The following is a 17,559-nucleotide window of genomic DNA, read 5'->3' on the forward strand; positions in this document are numbered from 1 at the left end:
CACAATCCCTCATCTCAGCCAAAGTTTGTGTAGCTTTAATTTCTCTGGAAGGCCTCATTGCCAGGAAAGGGCAGGAGCAGTAACTTTTTTTTAATATTTACTATATAATCCATCTTCCTCCTTGTCTTCTTTCCTTTCTGTGGTGAGGCAGAATGAAAATTGATGGTTTCTGTTTAAAAACAAGGAAGAGCAGCATTAAGCAGGAGAAAGCCCAAGAGCCACTTTTATCCATGTCCTGCATCCTTGCTGCTGCTCTTGGTGCCAGCCCATAAGCTTTGATTTCCTCCAAAGAGTGTTGATGGCTTGGTTGGTTGTTTCTCAGAACCACGGCTTGGCAAGACCTCTCCCTCCTTTTCCTTACTCAAGGCATGTGCCCACGAGCAGTGGAAAGTTATTTTTGCCCGAAGGTGGGGGGTAACTGTGGGTTTCATGTGAGTTCAGAGCATTTAATTGCTGTAACTTCTGGTTGAAGCTGTAGGATGAGAAAAGTGAGTAGGAGGAAAATGAGCCTGCCCACGTCTTTCCCCAAATGACAGCAGTGAGTTTTACCTAAGCAGGAACTCTCTCTGTCAAGAGCCAGCTCCTGGGAGTTTCACCTATGCCTGGCAGGTGTGAATCTTTGCTTTTTAACGTTGCAGATTTTTCTTTTTCTTTCAAGTTAGCAATAAGTTTTAGGAAGTGCAGAAGTAGATTTCACCCATGGATGAAAGTGAAATACTCTGCTCTTACACCACTAATCACTCGTCTCAATCAATTTGTTGCTTCTGTGAGGAAAAAACCCTTATCTTTTGGAGATGGTCATTCACGCTAAAATTCACATGTAAAGAAAATCACTGACTTTGCAGCCTTGATAAACCTGGAGTTGACCTCAAAGCTGTGCAATAAGTCTGGGTGTTAATATTACAGGGGATGTTGCAACCCAGGGTCACTCCCTCTCAGTAACAAATGTATTGATGGTTCAGCCATGGAAACTTTGAAGCCAAAACATACAGCAGCTTTATATATTTTAGCAAATCTACCTCTTTGTGGGTGTGCACCTTTAAGAACAAATACATGCTAACTTGTTTAAGTATTCATTTGCTCTGTGATCTTCCTCTTTGAACTGGGAATATACTGTGATCTTGGTTCCTGCTGGGAGCCCCTGGTGTCATCAGGGGTGTGAGTGAGCCTTGTACCCTCTGAAGAACAAAACAGATAAATAACTGGCTGCAAGGCATCCTGCTGGATACACTCCCTAAACTCGTGTGTTGGAATAAAGATAACATCCCAAAAGTGCAGCATGCCAGGTGACTGTAGATCTGCAGCCACCAGCAAGCCATCAGCAATTAAGAAGGGCCTGTGATGTATAATTCACACCCTGCTATTCTGAGTTTACACAAGGGCCTGTGAAGTTCACAGGGTGATGGATTGAAGAGTGTTAGATGTTTTAATGATGAAATACTGTGAAGACTAATTTGGAGAGAATACTGAAGGTGCCTGTAGAAGTTTACAGAGCATAATTTTAACTCATCAAGGTTATTTGGATTCTCTTTTTTTCTTCACTAGTACTAAGAATAAATTATTTTTTTTTAAAATGTAAGTATAACTGCTGATTGGTCCGATAAAAAACGAATGTATCAAATTTATAGTAAAAAAAAAAAAAAAGCATCAAATTATGTTTATTCAACTAATTCACTCCCAGTCCTCTGTACTCTGGAGTAACCTTGACAAAAGAAATTGAGTATTCTCTGAACAAAACTTTTCTTTTGTGAAGACTTGCTTTTACAGAGTTGCTTTTTTCTTGTAAAGGCTTCGTGAGATTTCAGTTGATGAACTGCTTTGTCATATAGTTAACATGCAAAGTGGTTTTAAGAACCCTGAGTTTATATAACATTTGAAGAGGTTTTTTATTAAAATCATCATCCCACCTTTTTGCTTCCTGCCTAGATTATAATGACTGAAAAGCAGTCAAAATTAGTTAAACTTTTTATTCTGTAATGCAGGAAACTTTGCAAAACTATTTGAAGCTCTCTTACAGAAGCTGTAAGAGGCACAGTTTTGGATGGGGATGGATTAACTTCTCTTGTTTTATACTATATTTATATCCCCCAACAATTGCTGCTAATTTGTGCATCTGTTCCTACTGGTGTATATATAATTTTGACACTGGATAAATAATGAAGAGACAAAAGTTGAAACCAATTAGTGGAGAAGAGCTCTCGAGTGGTCTGGCATCCTGTGACTCAAGTTAGTACCATTGCTAACTTGAGTCTATGTCCTTCAGTAAATGAAAGTCATAGTGTAGTTTCTAAACTTTCTCTTTTTTATTAACTTTGCTTTATACTAAGTGGTGGAAAAGTTGGGGAGAGGTTGGTACTGACTGTGCAGTCTGCATAATTCCTTAAGTGGAGCTTTTGTAAGAAACCAAGCTAAGAACAGGTCACTTCAGAAACAACTAACAGAAATGAGGAGCACCAGAGGACTGCACAAAAGAGCAAAGGAGGCAAATGACCAAAGGTTTAATTAATTTCATCACACACATCCCATTGGTATGACATTGCCCTCGTGGAATGATAAAAGCATACTTTTTAGAAAACTGAGATTTTCCTGTGCTCATTTGTGTTTCTGTTACAAAGCCCAAGAAGGATGCACACGATTTTAAATGGTGGGAATAAGGATTTGTAAAACTGTGTAGATTCTGGGGTCTGGAAGTTTGCAGGTGGCTTTCAGAGATTGGGAAGTGTCTGTGTGTGCTATTTAAAAAGCAACCAAAATATAGCAATATAGGTTATATTCTTTGATACCATGGCCAGCAGGGCTCTTTGTGGTTGCTGTGTGTGATTTTGACAAATATCTGATGCTCTCCAAGGCACTGAGAAATCTAAGGCCATTCTTGACCAGTAACCATGTCAATTTTTTTGAATCAACTTCCTAAATTGATGCCTTAAATATATAGGGGGATCATCGACATTCACAATCAACTTCCTCATCTGCAGTTCTACAGAACTGACCCCCAAGATGAAAATCCTGGTGTGGAGTCTGTTTATCAAACTTGGATCTGTGTGGCCATCAGCAAAATATTCTCTCCTAGCCTCCTGTTGCAGAGATCTCCCGAGTAAGTGGCATGCAGAAGGCTGGGTGACCAGGGCTTTGGTGAGTTGTAAGATCAGCTGTGCCTGTTTGTCCCAGCAGTAGTTAAAAGCATCTGGAAGCACGACTTTCCCTCTCACATAAAGAGGAAGGTGCATGTAGGAGGCACTGGGGAATTTTCCCGGCAGAGTTACAGTAACGACAGTTTGATCTGCCATGTCAGCTCATTGTTTTGGGGTTTTTTGATGATGGTGGTTTGGGTAGGTTTTTTAACTTACGCATGATTCTTTGCAGAATGTGATCATACACTGGCTCCATTCCTGCTCACTGTGGGGAATGCTGCTAATAGAGGGTTACTAGGACAACCCTCCTTCTTCTCACAACTATTTAATTTCTGTTATCTCCAAGGCCTGGCAGACCCATACATCAGTGCTGAATGAAGCAGCAATTCAGAGAGGTGCTTTGTAACTCCCTGGACCATGAAGGAGCTGAGAGAATCTGTGCCACAGAGTTGATGGGATATTAGTGGGGAGGAGAGGTAGGCAAAAAATGTGGGGAAGACCACAAAAAACGTGGAAAGAAAGGAGCAAATTTACCAATTGTTAGCATGTGTGTAGGAAAAGAGAGGGACAGTGGAAACCAGATGCAAGCAGGTGTAGATAGTGGACAGTTATGTGCCACAGCAGTGCTGCTGGAGAGCCTCCATTCCCAGGAACATGCACACTAATGCACCACTGCTTTATGCCTTGGCTGTTTCCAAAGAATGAGCTAATAAGAATCAATTTGTAGAACAAAACAAACAAAACTTTGGCTTCTGCTTAGGGGAACTTGAGCAATTGCAGTTACAGATCAGGCTTCAACAAATGCCAAGAGCTGATCCATAAAAGTATAATTATTCTGTTTCATTTGGAACCTTTTGTTCTGGATTGCATTCAAAACTACTGTAAGCCCCTTTGTGAGATTCATTTCCTTTCCAGGAAAGAGAAAAAAAGCCTTTTCATTTAATAGTTCTACTTTGTTTCAATTAAAAATGAGAAAAAACTCACGTCCTTGCCTTTTTTCCCTAGGATTCTTCCCTTTTGTGGAATAGTGGCCATGAGGTCACAGTTTAGATAGGTCTCATGTAGAGACAAAGTTGTGTTACAGGGTGTAAATTGTAAGTGATTTTCTGTTCTTACTATCCAGTACTCTTTATAATTTTCAGCTTCAAATGGAGTAAAATTTTGTTGTTGAGATTGGAAGTGATTACAAATTTCTTGCAAAGCCCAGAAACATTGAAATTGCTGGTGTGGCTTACCTGCTGAGCTGCTTTTCCTTGGAAGTATGCAATGGGGGAAGAAGTAAACTGAAAATGGTACCTTGTCTGAAAAGTTACAACCTGAGATGGACAATGAGTTCTTTAATTTGACTTGGTAGTGAGGCTGATCAGAGTTCAGAAATACTTGGCTCCCATTGCAGAAATGTCCTAATGACTACGTCTTGAAGGCTCTGAGGAATTGTGCCTAAGGAATAACCAGGGAGTGTGCACAAGCACACACACACTCTGTGCTGGGGACTTCTTGTGGGTGCTGGCTGCAGGGGAGCGAGTGAGACAGGTCAGCTGGGCTGCTGTGCCAAAGAGACATCTTTCTGTTCCTCACTGAAATGGAAACCCAGAGTTAATGAATTCAGTTGACACTGCATGTGGCAGAAAGTGCAACACAGAGGGTAGCAAAGACCTGAAGAGGCACAAGTGATGAGGCACACCATGCTTATCAAGAGCAGAGAGGCTCAACCCACGTGCTGGGGTAGGTTTTCTGAATTCAGTTTTCCCGTGTACCAGAGGGCGTTTGAGGCCACATCTCCTAGGAGAGGCCGTAAATGAAGAAGGCATCCTCATTCTCTTTTGTTAATTCTGTTTCATTTTTTTTATAAAAAAGAATCAAACCCTGGAGCAGCAGCTTGAATCCCACTGTCCCATGTCACAGCGTGCACCATAATCAGCAGGGCAGAGCGGAGCGCTCACTGTCTCTGCCTCTAATTATTCTGAGTGTTTTATATGTAATGAGCAGCTGCAGCATGAAGTCCTGAGGGCACCCCTGTTCCCAATCCAAAATAACCAGTTGTCCAGTTCAGGATGGATTCAGGCAGAGGGAAAATTAGATCCATGTTTTCTCACATCTTGGGTGATGTGTCTTAGGAGATGGTTTTCTTGCTTTCAATTTCACTCCATTTACTTATAAATAGCAGGCTTTTGCAAAATACTATGGAATAAAGGGCACACATTCCTGTGTGTGTTTCTATACCTTAAAGATATGCCAGGTTTTTGTGTCAGGTCAGTGGTATTTTAGCTGGCAGGAGTCTTGGCTCCCAGGTAAGATTTGGCTACAGCCATGCAGATGGCAGCACAGATGTGGGAGGGATTCTCTTAAATGTTGGACACATACTGTTTCTTATTGCAGCTGCTGACTTAGTCTGAGCCCTGTCTGTATTTCTTAATTCAAACAAACAAATAACAACCAAAGAAATAAATTAAACAACAGTCAACTGTTCCTGTAAGGTGCTATCATGAGGCTCAAACTGAAGTGAAAAATTACTTGTCAGGGTTTCTAGCCCTGGTGGTCTTTGATTAACTGCAGCATGTCCGAAGTAGCCAGAAAGTGCAGAAGCCAAGGGGATCCTGGGGATTATTTGCTTTTGGCTTTGACTGCTGCTAACTTCTTTTCTGGTTCTGTTTACAAGGATTCTGGTGGCTGGATGTTGTTAGCAGAATTTTTTTTCAGTTGCATAAGGATTGAGAAAACAGTATCTGTCTGACTCTTCCACAGTGAATGGCTTTCAAGTTAAGCCATGGCTGCAGTTATTGTGCTCTAGCTGTGACACTATAAATAAAGTTATTAACAGCAATATGTAAATGGATTTCTATTTTTGTTCCCTGTATTGTTTGTAAAATCTAGGGCAGTTATTCAGTAAGAATCATCTGCTATTTAGCACTGAGCCTACCAGCATTTGATGTGTGGGCTGCTGTGCTTTCCCCCCCCCACCTCCCCCCCCCGCTTGCTTGCTTTCTTTGCAGTGGCTATTAGAATCCAGCACTTTTGCAAGTTTGTTTATTGTGGTATATAAGAAATAGAGTAGCTGTGCTAAGCATTTTCAGGCTTCCGGAGGGTGGCTTGGTGCATAAGAATAGGGAATCATCTCCTGATCTCTGAACTACAGGAGCATTTGACCCAGCCATACAAACACCAAATACCACAGCTGCCATTTGCCTGTGTGAGCATCTTGCAAATTCCAGACTGTTCAAAGACCTTTACAGTTTGTGTTTGGTTTGCATGCTCTGTTTCCTTCTGCTGCCCTCTCCACTGCTCCAGACCTGCCTGACATCCCAGCCCTGTTGGAGCTGGGAGCTTGTACCAGGTCAATTGGTGCAGCTACAGCACAGACCCCCAGGGAGAACATGGATGTGTTTTACTTTACTACAGTCTTGGCTACTCCTGTCTGGAAGAACAAATCCAAGGCATCTGTTAGAAACCTGAATGTATCAGTGCTCGGGACAGGATCAGTGTTGCTGTTAACATGGATACCCTAAAAGACATTTCACTTGAGGCAGCTTGTTCAAACTCCTTCCTTCTCTGCAAGTGAATTCAGCTTTGGATTCCTCAGATTCCTAACAGGGAAGGTCCCAACTTGTCTGTCCCTGTGACTCGTTAGCCACAATTTTACTGCTAGCTGTCTTAGACTTCACACAGGCATGTGTCCTCCCTGGCACTTAAATTCCATTTCATGCAGCTTTGTGAAAACCAAAATTGCTGCTATTGCAGTGGCATTGAAAGTAAACAGAAATTAGCTAGATTGGTTTTGCATAGATGTAGCAAGATCTGAAACAGCAACTTTCCTCTTTTTTTATGCTATGAGACACATTACCGTATTATATGTTTTAAGTGGTCTCCAAGATGGCTTTCTGTGCTATAGAAAATATCTGGTATGACTCTATTGATCTTATTGGTATTAGTACACTGGTAAACTAATAGCTGTTTTCAGGAACTACATTTGGTGGTAATATTTTGTGAATAATGAGAGTAGCAAGCAAATTGTTTAGTGAAGTATCTTGATGCATTAACACAGAATTAAATTTTCCAATGGAAAATGGAAGAGGAAAACCATTTCTTTATATGCAGATCTATTATTCTGGTGGAGCAATTACAGTAATTCTCTTGAAATCAAGTTAAAATTATATGTCTGTTTCATTATGAGAAGAAACCACTAGTAGCAAAGATCAGGGGAGATTTAGGGGAAAGCTGGAGAGACTTACATATGCAGTGAGCAGACCTGCCATCTCCATGGTTCCTGCTCCATGTCAGGAGTAGGGTTTGTGTGGATGTTTCCTGGACTGAGGAGGCCAGGATTCACATTCCTGCTTTGCCAGGGTTTTCCCATGTCATCTTGAGCATCTTTATGTATTTTATCTGTATACTGTACTGCTGTCTAGAAAATAGTGTGTTGTAGCTTTCCTAGCACCAATGACATTTTAACAGTTGCATAATGTCACTGCTTACTCTCTATGAAATCACAGAAATACGCCAGGTATTTGGAATATGAGATATATTAGCTGAAGAGGTGAAATGGAATTTCATAGTCCCTGTTCAAGGACCATCTTTGCATAGAAATCCTTATACAGTAACTCACCTGAACTGCCTTCTGAGGAGGAATGGTTTTACTGTTGATACGAATTGTACAGAATTTCATTATATTTGCCTTGTTTCTCCACAGAAGCTGTATTTTTTGGGTTACCAAAGGGAACCAAAGATAGATATTAACCCAAGTGCCAGTAATCAATTCAGATGTGATCGTAGGTGACATCTTAAAAAGGAAAAAAAAAACCTTAATGTCATATTATAGCCCTTGTAAAGTTGGGAGACTTTAGTTGTGAGTTGAGGGTATCTATTCATTACTGGTTCTTATCATTAAGGAAAATTAATGCAGTGTAGAACAACCAGATAATGAGTTCAATTTCCTGCAGGATTTTTTCCTTTCCATTTGACTCTGAAAGAAAGAATTTGATTCTGAAAAAAAGAAAGCAAGATTGGAGTCAATCTCCCTTGTTATTGAAAACATGAATGTGGTTTATTATTAAATTTATTACCAGGTTTGTTTATTAATCAAATAACATTGATCCCTCAGTTAATGAGCTGTACCGTTTTCTTTGGACAGCCATTTTAACTTTCAAAATATCTGATGAAGAATTAAGTCTTCATTTTACAGTTCCTCTCCACTGGTGTTCACTGGTGTTTCTCAGAAAAGTGACCATTATAAAGGGTACACAGTTAAGTGTCTCTAAATGCTTAGGGCCAATTTGTCTTGACAGTTTCATCAGTGTAATTTTAAAAACACAACAGCTCAACTGCATTTAAAAGTGTAGAAGAGAGGGGGCAACAAGTCCACTCATGCTGACTGCTCCAAAAAGGGCAGGAAGACTCATGTTCACGTTCTTCCGCACTCAGTTTTCCCACCGACTGGCCACTTTGTATTATTGATCTCATAAGCTACCAGTGGAAATTGTTTACACAGAGCATCATAGCGCTTTTCCCTTCTCAGCTGATCCATGGGGAGTCGGTGTATGTTGCTAACTACCCACTTTGGGAAAGGCACAATTGCTCCTTAATGTTCTAAATGTTGACATTTATATACTAATGTAATGTTTTCATTATGTAGAGACTTTCCAGAGGGAAAACCCTGACTTGCTGAAATGACAAAGTAGATAAATCCTAAAAGGACAGGACACTGGGAAAGCTGGAGGAAAGAATGAAGGAGTAAGGTTAGACTGAAGTGATGGCTGCATGCAGAATTACTGCAGCTTTTTGGTTAGGGAGTACAAAAGCATCATTGTTTGCCTGAATATCCATGATACCAGAGAAGAACAGACTGAAGGCAGTTTTCACAGCTATGAAGAGCTCATTCTTTCTCCATCAAGTACAAAGACCTGAGCAATATACAACAGAAAGTAGCACAAACCTGATTAGAGGCAATTTCATCTTTATGCCATGTGCCTGAGCCAGGATATACTTGTGAAACTGTTACCAGTGAAAAAATATATTACCCTCTTTCCTTCTCTTACAACCAATTGATTGCTGGCACACAGTCTCTTTGCAACAGGTTTTCTTTTGCTTCAATGCTTACTTTTTTAGTTGTTTCTCTTTCCTACCATGCTGCTTCTATAGCTTCAGTCAGTTTTGCAAGGTATTGTCTCAAAGCAAAGGCAAAAAGGAATAGTGTCTTCCTGCCCTGAACAGAAATACAGCTGTTGGTCCCTTTTTTCAGAATTCTCTTAGCTCTGTTGTCCTATTTACTGATTTACAGCAAGATCTTGATATCAGAGATTGCTCTAATTCCAGAAAACAGACTGCAGGAATGCTCAAAGGAAAAAACACACTTAAAGTTAGAAAACCAGAATATGGCTTTTCCTTTCTGTTTTACACGGAATTCTGAATTTTAGGCTGTGTTGTGGAACAAAATTGAATCAATGATTTATTTTGGCATGGGCTGGATTCAGCTCCAGTATGGACAGATCTGACAGCTCTTTTGTATTAGTCAGGCAGAGATGGGTGAGTTTGGGCTTGCTTGGAGCCAGAGCACAAGTACATGGTTGGGGTCAGGGCTATGCATGGTTCCTTCCTGCAAAAGGCCCTATCCTTCGACTTCGCCCTCTAAAACTTCCTTGGGAATGGAATGGGTTTGACTTCTTTTGAATTTACATGTTTTTCTCCCCTGACCAGAACAATTAGAAAAAAATTGGCATTCCCATCAGTCCCCCTTCTTAGATAAATGAAAAAGGTCTACATTTCCTCCTTCTTAATAACACAAAGTCTTATTTAGAATGGTTGAATCTCTTTTAGGTTTGATAGACAGCAGCATCTAATTCAGCTGACAATGATGGAGGATTAAAATTCCTTTCACTTGTCTCAAAGCCATCTATAGTGTGTTACACCTATAGTTTTGCTGGTAGCTATTGCATGTCTATTTTTATTTGGTTTTGCCTTCCTCAAGTAGTTTTTCTTCCCAAAAGACTATTTATTACTCCTGTTTCCACTGAAAAATCAATCTGGTTAAATATAGTCTGCTGAAATAGGAAAATCTTGTAGCTCAAAATGTTTAGAAGGAGAGGATAGCAAGTTTTTCATGTTTAAAATAAAAACAGGAGTACTGATGTTGCCTAGCTATAGCTAAGTTCCAGTAACTGGGGATGCTACTCATGCTTGTAAACTGCAAACCTAGGGAGGTCATGGAAAAACTTTTCTTTGCATTTTTGTGCATTTTTCCCCTTCTGGTTAGTGATTTCAGGATCTGAATTTCTTCTCATCTCCTGCGCTGTCAGTGAGAGACAGGCCACAGGCACTGAGGTGAGGAGCACTGACCATGAAGGACAGGATAGTGCCATGTTTCTCCCTCAGGCAGCTCCCTCAGGCAGTTCTGACTCCAGTAACACTCACCTGAGAGCAAACATAGGAAAATCAAGTCAAAGCAGGGCTCTGCAGTTTGTCTTTGCAATGAGCCTGGCTGTGGATGGCAGTCTGCACATTGCCACCAGTGTCTCCCAGAGCCATCTGGTCTCCTGCTTCTTTGGTGGTTTTTGCTGTCACCAGATTCACTTAGTATGGCCTTGCTGAGCGAAGTTCTCAAATATGGCACGTGGGTTTGGTTTACATTTTTGGCAACTTCGGAAGAGGGGTAGGAGGTAGGCTTTATGCCTTTTAAGTAAAGGTGAAAAGACTCACAGTTCCAGGGTTTTGGTTTTGGAGGGTTTTTTTTGTGTATTTCCTCCTATTTTGTGTTTTTCTCTCCCTCGCCAGTACTCCTTCGCTTATCACAACATTTGTGTACATGTGCGCCTTCTCACCCTCTTGAGCAAGTGGGAGCCAGCATGACTGATCTCAAGATGGAATGTGGTGCAAGACTGACTCCTGCTTTCCAAGGGGGAGCTGTGCCAGCTCCTGTGTCACAGTAGTGCTGGGGCTCATTTGAAACAATGGGTGATTTCCAATACTAAATGGATCTTCTCTGAAATGACCATATTAGTTTAGGATAGAGTGTGTATCTTTTTACTGTTGTGTTTGCTTTTTTTCCCATGACTGTAGGAAAAGGAAAAATTTTAACCTCTGGTCTGTCTGATGTCCTGCTGTTCTGCAGAACATTTTTTGCATCGCTAAGGCTGTGTCTTTAGCCTGTCACATAGACATCCCTAGAGAGCAAGGCTGACGTGCTGTTGAGACCTGAGATAGTCTAGAAGCGGCTTGCTGGACTGGTCACTGGGCTGTCACTCATGCCACAATGATCTGTGTGGGCCGCTTCACCCTCCCTAGGTGGGCTTTTCTGCCCTTGCTCACATTAGTGCTGCTTTTCCCAGACATGCTGCCGCCTGACCATGGTCACTGTGGCCCTGCTGTGAACTTGTCCTCAGCTTGTTTTGGTTTGTCCTTTTGTTGTTGCTATCAAATTCAACAGGGAAAGAGCATGATGAGACGTCCTAAGTGTTTCTGAAAGCTGGAATCCTATTCTGTGCACAGGGTGAGTAGAAGACACAGAGGATCTCCATGCCATCCCATCCCCAAGTAGCTATAGCTAGGAAGGAGAGATTGGATATATCCTGATGTCTTGTCTATTACAGGAACTTCTAGATGAACTTAATACTATGTTTATGCCACTGGAGCTGGAAAATAATTCTGGGCTTACAGTGCTGGAGGGGAACTGGCTTTTAAACAAACATCCAAGTGCAATAATTGACTCATTTACCAAAATGCTGAAGAAATGCTCCCACCTTGGAGGTACTCAAAAGACGTCTGAACACTGTCTTGGGTAACCATCTCTAGGTGGCCCTGCTTGAGCAGAGAGTTAGACAAGATGACATCTGGAGGTCCCTTCCAACTTTCACATTACTGTGGTTCTCTGAAGGCCTACTTTGGTGTTACGAGCTTGACCCAGCCTTTCAAGTGAGAGTTTTGTCAGCTTCATCCTGGTTCATCCTTCCTTGTTCTCCCTTATTTGCAGTATGACTCAATGACATGCAACACCGATTGCAGTGGATAGTGTAGCACCCTGAGACCCTGTCCTCACCCATTAGCCTAGTGAGCTCACTGACAAGGGCAGACTGTGTCTATAGCCAGGGGCATTCTTGTTACACCTTTGCTCATGAATGCTTCTAGTGAGCAATGATTATTTTATCATGACACATTAACTCTTCCTTCTCTTGTAGGTAGCATTCATTGTGGTAAAATAGCATGGCTTTGGTTCAGATCCAGTCAAAAGCACTTTGCAGTTATTATAAGCCATTAAAGCTCACCAAGTCTGGGGTTTTGTTCTGTTTCCCATGCAGTGCCTGTGGTGTTTGGTTTCCAGCAACACATGGTGTTTATATTCATGACTGGCATTACCGTTGTGATGGTGATAGGGTTTGTGTTTCTTGCCTTGCTTGATTTATGTTGTGGCTGGCGTGCATGGCACGCACATGGCTTGAAATAGAACACGACTGGGTTTTTTTGTTTTTACATTAGAAGCACTCATGATTTAATTTAGCATTTTGAATAATCCTGCATTTGCAGGGAAACTTGTGTCATGTCCCTCCTTTGATAAGGATGCATTTGTCCTTCCTGTATTAGCTCCAGACATTTAAGTCTGCACTGCAAAATCATTCTCTGTAGATGTGTGTGGTTTTTAAACGTCTCGTGGTTTCCCACTTCTCACCTTGTCCTTGGCTCTTCTTATTCCTTATGTTCTTTGCTTTCTGCAAAATCTCTCCCTTTCCTGCACACTTGCAAAGAAAGTTCTCTTTTGCCATCCCAAAGATCCTGTGATGCTTCTGCCTCAGGGTACATCAGCAGTGCAAGGATCACCCGGCTTACGGGAGATGGTTTTACTGGACCTGCAGTGGTAGGACTCCAGGTGCAGTGGGATGGACTTGAGCTCATCTCTGGGATGTTGCACTGAGGCTCCTGCTGATTTCAGAGCTGCTTGTCCAGGTGTGTTTTAACTGTTGTGTGAATGCATTACAGACCAAAAAATGGGAAAGCTGAACTCAGCAGGTTGGGAATTTTCTCCTCTTGTCTCTGCCTCCTAGCTGTGCCTCCCTCCATTTCAGCTCAGTCTGCCTCTGCAGTTCTGCGAAGCACTGTGCACAAAGCACCCAGACATCCTGCTCAGGAAGGCCTTGCAGTCCACTGTGTCCCCGTGGTTTTGGGAGGAGCCAAGCTCAGACAGAGGCTGGCATTCCCACGGCAGCAGCAGCAGCTGGAGCTGTGAACCCAGCCTGCCCTGTGCTGCCCTTCAGACATGGTGGAATCCATAGGAGCCAGCAGCTATGGGGTGTTCCAGTCCCTGTATCTGCCCTTCCCATTCCCCAGGCTTGGGCGAGACCAGGCAGGTATCAGGCTGGTCCCTAAGCAGAGGGGAGGATGGCAGGATCTGCCATCAGGCTCTTTTTCATCCTTTTTTCCTGTCAGTATCTTGAGCCACGTAGGGCAACAGGCACAAAACTGAGCTTGCCTTGTACAGCTATGAAATCTTGAGCCAGTCCTTGCTGGAAATAGGAACTGAAATAGGAGCTTAGGAAAGTATTCACCTCTACCCTAAAACACAATTTGTGGTACTTTTGAACCAGAATAAAACAGAAATAATTTAAAAATACATATAAAATTAATGATAACTCCTCTTTTCTTCTCTGTCTTTCCCAGAAATAAACCATTTTCTGTATTTTTTTGAGGTCATACCCTGGTTACTGCTGGACAAAACCCAATCAGATGGTAAATCTGAAGACAGTGATGGAGTGGAAAATATATCAAGATCTCTGAAACCATTACAACATTTTAATTACATGCTAAACTGGTTTTTCCACAAAGCAGTAGCTTCCCAGATGAAGGAACTGGGACTGAGGGCTGATAATAGTTGCTGATGCCCAGGCTGCAGATTGTGTGGTCAATCCTTTCTAATCAACTTCAGCTAATAGTACTGCTAAACCACTGCCTTACTTATCTCATGATATTTTATAGCTATAATAATTATTTCATTTGACCTTTTGTTGACCACTGTCATTTACCGTACATTTTGGCACAAGGGAGGCCTATTACTGGCATTATCCTCCCACCAGCAAGGAAATGGCATGACCTCTGAAAACTGACAAATAGTTGGCATGAGTTGTGCCCTTCATCACAATCACCAACACCATGGTCCTTTCATGTAATCTTTTCACTGCTGAGGGTAGTCTGACATGTAAGACTGAAGTGTGGAGTGAGGAGTTAAGGGTAGTGGGAAGCTGTGTGTTTAATCTCTAAGGCTGCCTAGTCTGAGTAAGATGCACTGGCAGGGTGTGGAGGTGCTTCAGACTTCTCACTGTGTGTGTTGTGTATATAAGAACACAGATATAAAAGGCTTCATTTTCAAATAATAGCTCTGACTAAACACAGGATGAGGCTCATGTGCTGTTCCCCAATGGCCACTGTAAGACATATCTCTTTCCCTAGTCACTTCTGGATTGTACAGGGAGCAGGCTGAATTTAAGGGCTACAAGGGCTAATAACAGAAGGAAGAGAAGGAGCAGGAGTTCCTGGATCCCCATTTCTCCCTTGTGGGTCATTAGCAGGGCTGGGACTGAGAAACCTGGCTGGTGTCTCTGCTGCTGGAGCTGCAGTGCTAGGAAGAGTGTGTGCAGGGGACAGATTAGGCAGAGCAGTAAAATGTGTTTTAGTGGTTTTCAGAGTTCCTTGCTGAGAGCAGAGGACAAAGGCTTCAGGCTGGGTTCCTGTTGTCAAGGACTGTTCTCTCTGACTCTTGTGTCTTGTTCTTTCTCCACTCACCTGACACAAATGTGTGTCTGTCCTCTCCAGTTTCCAGATACCTGCTCTGTCCTCTGCCATCTCAAATGCAGTCCTTTCCATACCCCGATGAGGTTTTCCATTCCCTGCAGCCCATGAGTCCCAGAGAGTGTCTCCTGACAGCTCAGCAGTGTAGCTGTTTGGCAGCAGAGCAGCTCACAAGGCTGGCTGGCTGTAATGCACTCAGGTGCTTGGTTAGCTGACACAAATCTATATGTAGAACAGCTCCATTGGTCTCTGCTGATTGCTTCATTTGTGTGGCTGAAAATATTGCCACCATTCCACTTCTAGAAATATCTGATCCATTTATCTAGCATGATAGTAGTGGGGAATGGAGAGAGCAACCCCAGTCATTTATCCACATTTATTAGGCATGAGGAGAAGGCTCAGGGGATCCCTGTGTAGGGAGACACACTCGTTGGTATTTGAACGTCAGAGCAGTAGCTGGTCTTGATTTCTCCTGTTCTAACACAAGGCTATTGCAACATGCACACAAGCAGAGTGTGAACTTGTTCAAAAATGAGTAATCTGCAGTTTGCCACATCTTAGAAGAGGAACGTGCTTGCAACAAGACACATTTTGTTAGTGCCACCAGACCTGGAGACATCTCCCATTTGCGCATTACATATTTGCTCATACTTAAATTGCTTATGAGCAGTACAGACTTGTCTAAGCTTTCATTTGATTTCAAGTGTGTTTCTTCAGGAGGTTTACTTTTATTTGTAAATATGTGGAAACTTTATTTATTTCTGTGTGTTTTCTCAAGTTTTTAAAAATGGCAAAGTATATTTTGATTCAGACATCCCTGCATTCCTGACTTGTTTTTTTTCTTGTACTTTTTAGCATCAGTGTGACTAACAAAGAAGTGCTTAATGCAATATGTTTGGTTGGTGATTTATTGGAGTTGAAATGTAGAAGGAAAATACGAAAAGCATGCCAGAATTGAAATGTGTTTCAGGATTTTTACAAAAAATGCTTGTGAAAATGTTTTTATTGGTTTTGCTTTCTGACTGAAGGCATTGCAGAGAATTCCAACTGAAAACATACCTCTGCAATTTGCCTAAAACATGTTGGAGATTTATTTTACAAAGAAGAAACAATTCCAAAGTGGTCGTTATTTAGACTTTTAATTTCTTTTCCAAGTACATCTTGATGGCAATAATCAACTTCAAAGAACAAATCAACCACTGGATAAATATTCCAATATACAAGTAGAGCTTATGAATTTTCTATTTATATAGATGTATGTGCATGTCTACATTTTGTCTTAGATTTATATGGATAAAACCTGCTTCTTGTTTTACTGAATAGTTTTGGATATGCCATAATGGCTGGCTTTGACTGCAAGTCAGTATTTTCCATGTCATAATTATCAATGAGACAGAATCTTTGTGCAGTTTAAAAAAAACCCACAACCCACTGTTGTCCTTGCAGCACAACAATATTAATATTGATTCACTGAAATCAAAGAGTCATTAATGTTATTTGTGATTCAAATGATTGTGCTTTCAAAGCAGTCCAGGCTGCTTTCTCAGGGCTTTCCCACCTTTTCCTGGGTGGACGTGTGATGTGATATCCGTGTATCACAGTTGACCTCAGCTGGCAAGGTCTGCAGTTGCCATTTGGCAGCACATTGGTCATTTTGTGCTTGCAGCCTTACTGAGAGGAGCTCCTGGGTGCTGCAGGTGGGGTTGGGGCTGCATCATAATGTGCCATTAGGGCTGCTCATCTCGTTGTTGCTGTAGGGCTGGGACACTCCTCCATGCCTTCCCATCCGGACTTCTACTGTGGAATTTACACTTACACAAATATCAGCAGCAATTTTGTAACAGCTGTTTTTTTTTTTCCCCTCTCTCTTTTCCCAAGCATCCTCTTTGCAGACATAGAGGGTTTCACCAGTCTGGCCTCCCAGTGCACTGCTCAGGAGCTGGTCATGACACTGAACGAGCTCTTTGCCAGATTTGATAAGCTTGCAGCTGTAAGTTTTCTATTACAATTTTGTTTCCTCTTGTTTTTATTCTTCTGTTGCAAGAATGACATATTGTGCTGGTTCACTGGGTTTCTTAAATATTCACTGCCCTAAAAGGCAAGCTATTGCAAGCATGAATATAAGCTAAATATTTCTTTGTCCTTTATTATTCTTATTTTTTTAGGAGAACCACTGTTTACGGATCAAGATCCTGGGTGATTGCTATTACTGTGTGTCTGGGTTGCCAGAAGCAAGAGCTGACCATGCACACTGCTGTGTTGAAATGGGAATGGATATGATAGAGGCCATCTCGTAAGTACCATATTCCCCACAGAGAAGCTCAAAAAAAATGCTAGTAGATTCTCTTTCCTGTTAGTTCTTCTTAATATTAGGAGCAAGTTAACCAAACCAGAGAACCCCAGCCAGCAAAAAGGGAAACCAGATGGAACAAAAATCCAAAATGCTGTTAAGCAGCAAAACAGACACTTGTGTCCATACAGTCATGTGAATATCAGAGCTCAGTCTCTTGATGAGAACGCAAAGGTTACTGTACTTATTGGAAGTCTTATTCCCAAAGAAGGATTCTGGTGAATTGCAGAATTGTGAGTTTGGAGGATTAATAATAACTTTATTAAATTTCAGTCACTATTCATTTTCTTTAAATCAGTTTCTTACCTTAAAATT

At 41.6% G+C, this 17,559-nt stretch overlaps 1 protein-coding gene across 1 annotated transcript in view; it reads left to right on the top strand.

The window, feature by feature from the left end:
* Positions 1 to 17,559, top strand: part of ADCY5 (adenylate cyclase 5) — a 204,863-nt gene that overhangs the window by 130,794 nt on the left and 56,510 nt on the right. The window contains exons 4-5 of the mRNA XM_005519647.3: positions 16,773 to 16,884; positions 17,060 to 17,187. Of these exons, the coding sequence (XP_005519704.3) occupies positions 16,773 to 16,884; positions 17,060 to 17,187 (240 nt within the window). The remainder of the gene's footprint in view (positions 1 to 16,772; positions 16,885 to 17,059; positions 17,188 to 17,559) is intronic.

The sequence above is a fragment of the Pseudopodoces humilis genome, chromosome 8 (assembly GCF_049639895.1).
Source record: "Pseudopodoces humilis isolate 2021_Gansu_Grassland_sample_001 chromosome 8, ASM4963989v1, whole genome shotgun sequence".
In the NCBI taxonomy this organism is placed as follows: Eukaryota; Metazoa; Chordata; class Aves; order Passeriformes; family Paridae; genus Pseudopodoces; species Pseudopodoces humilis.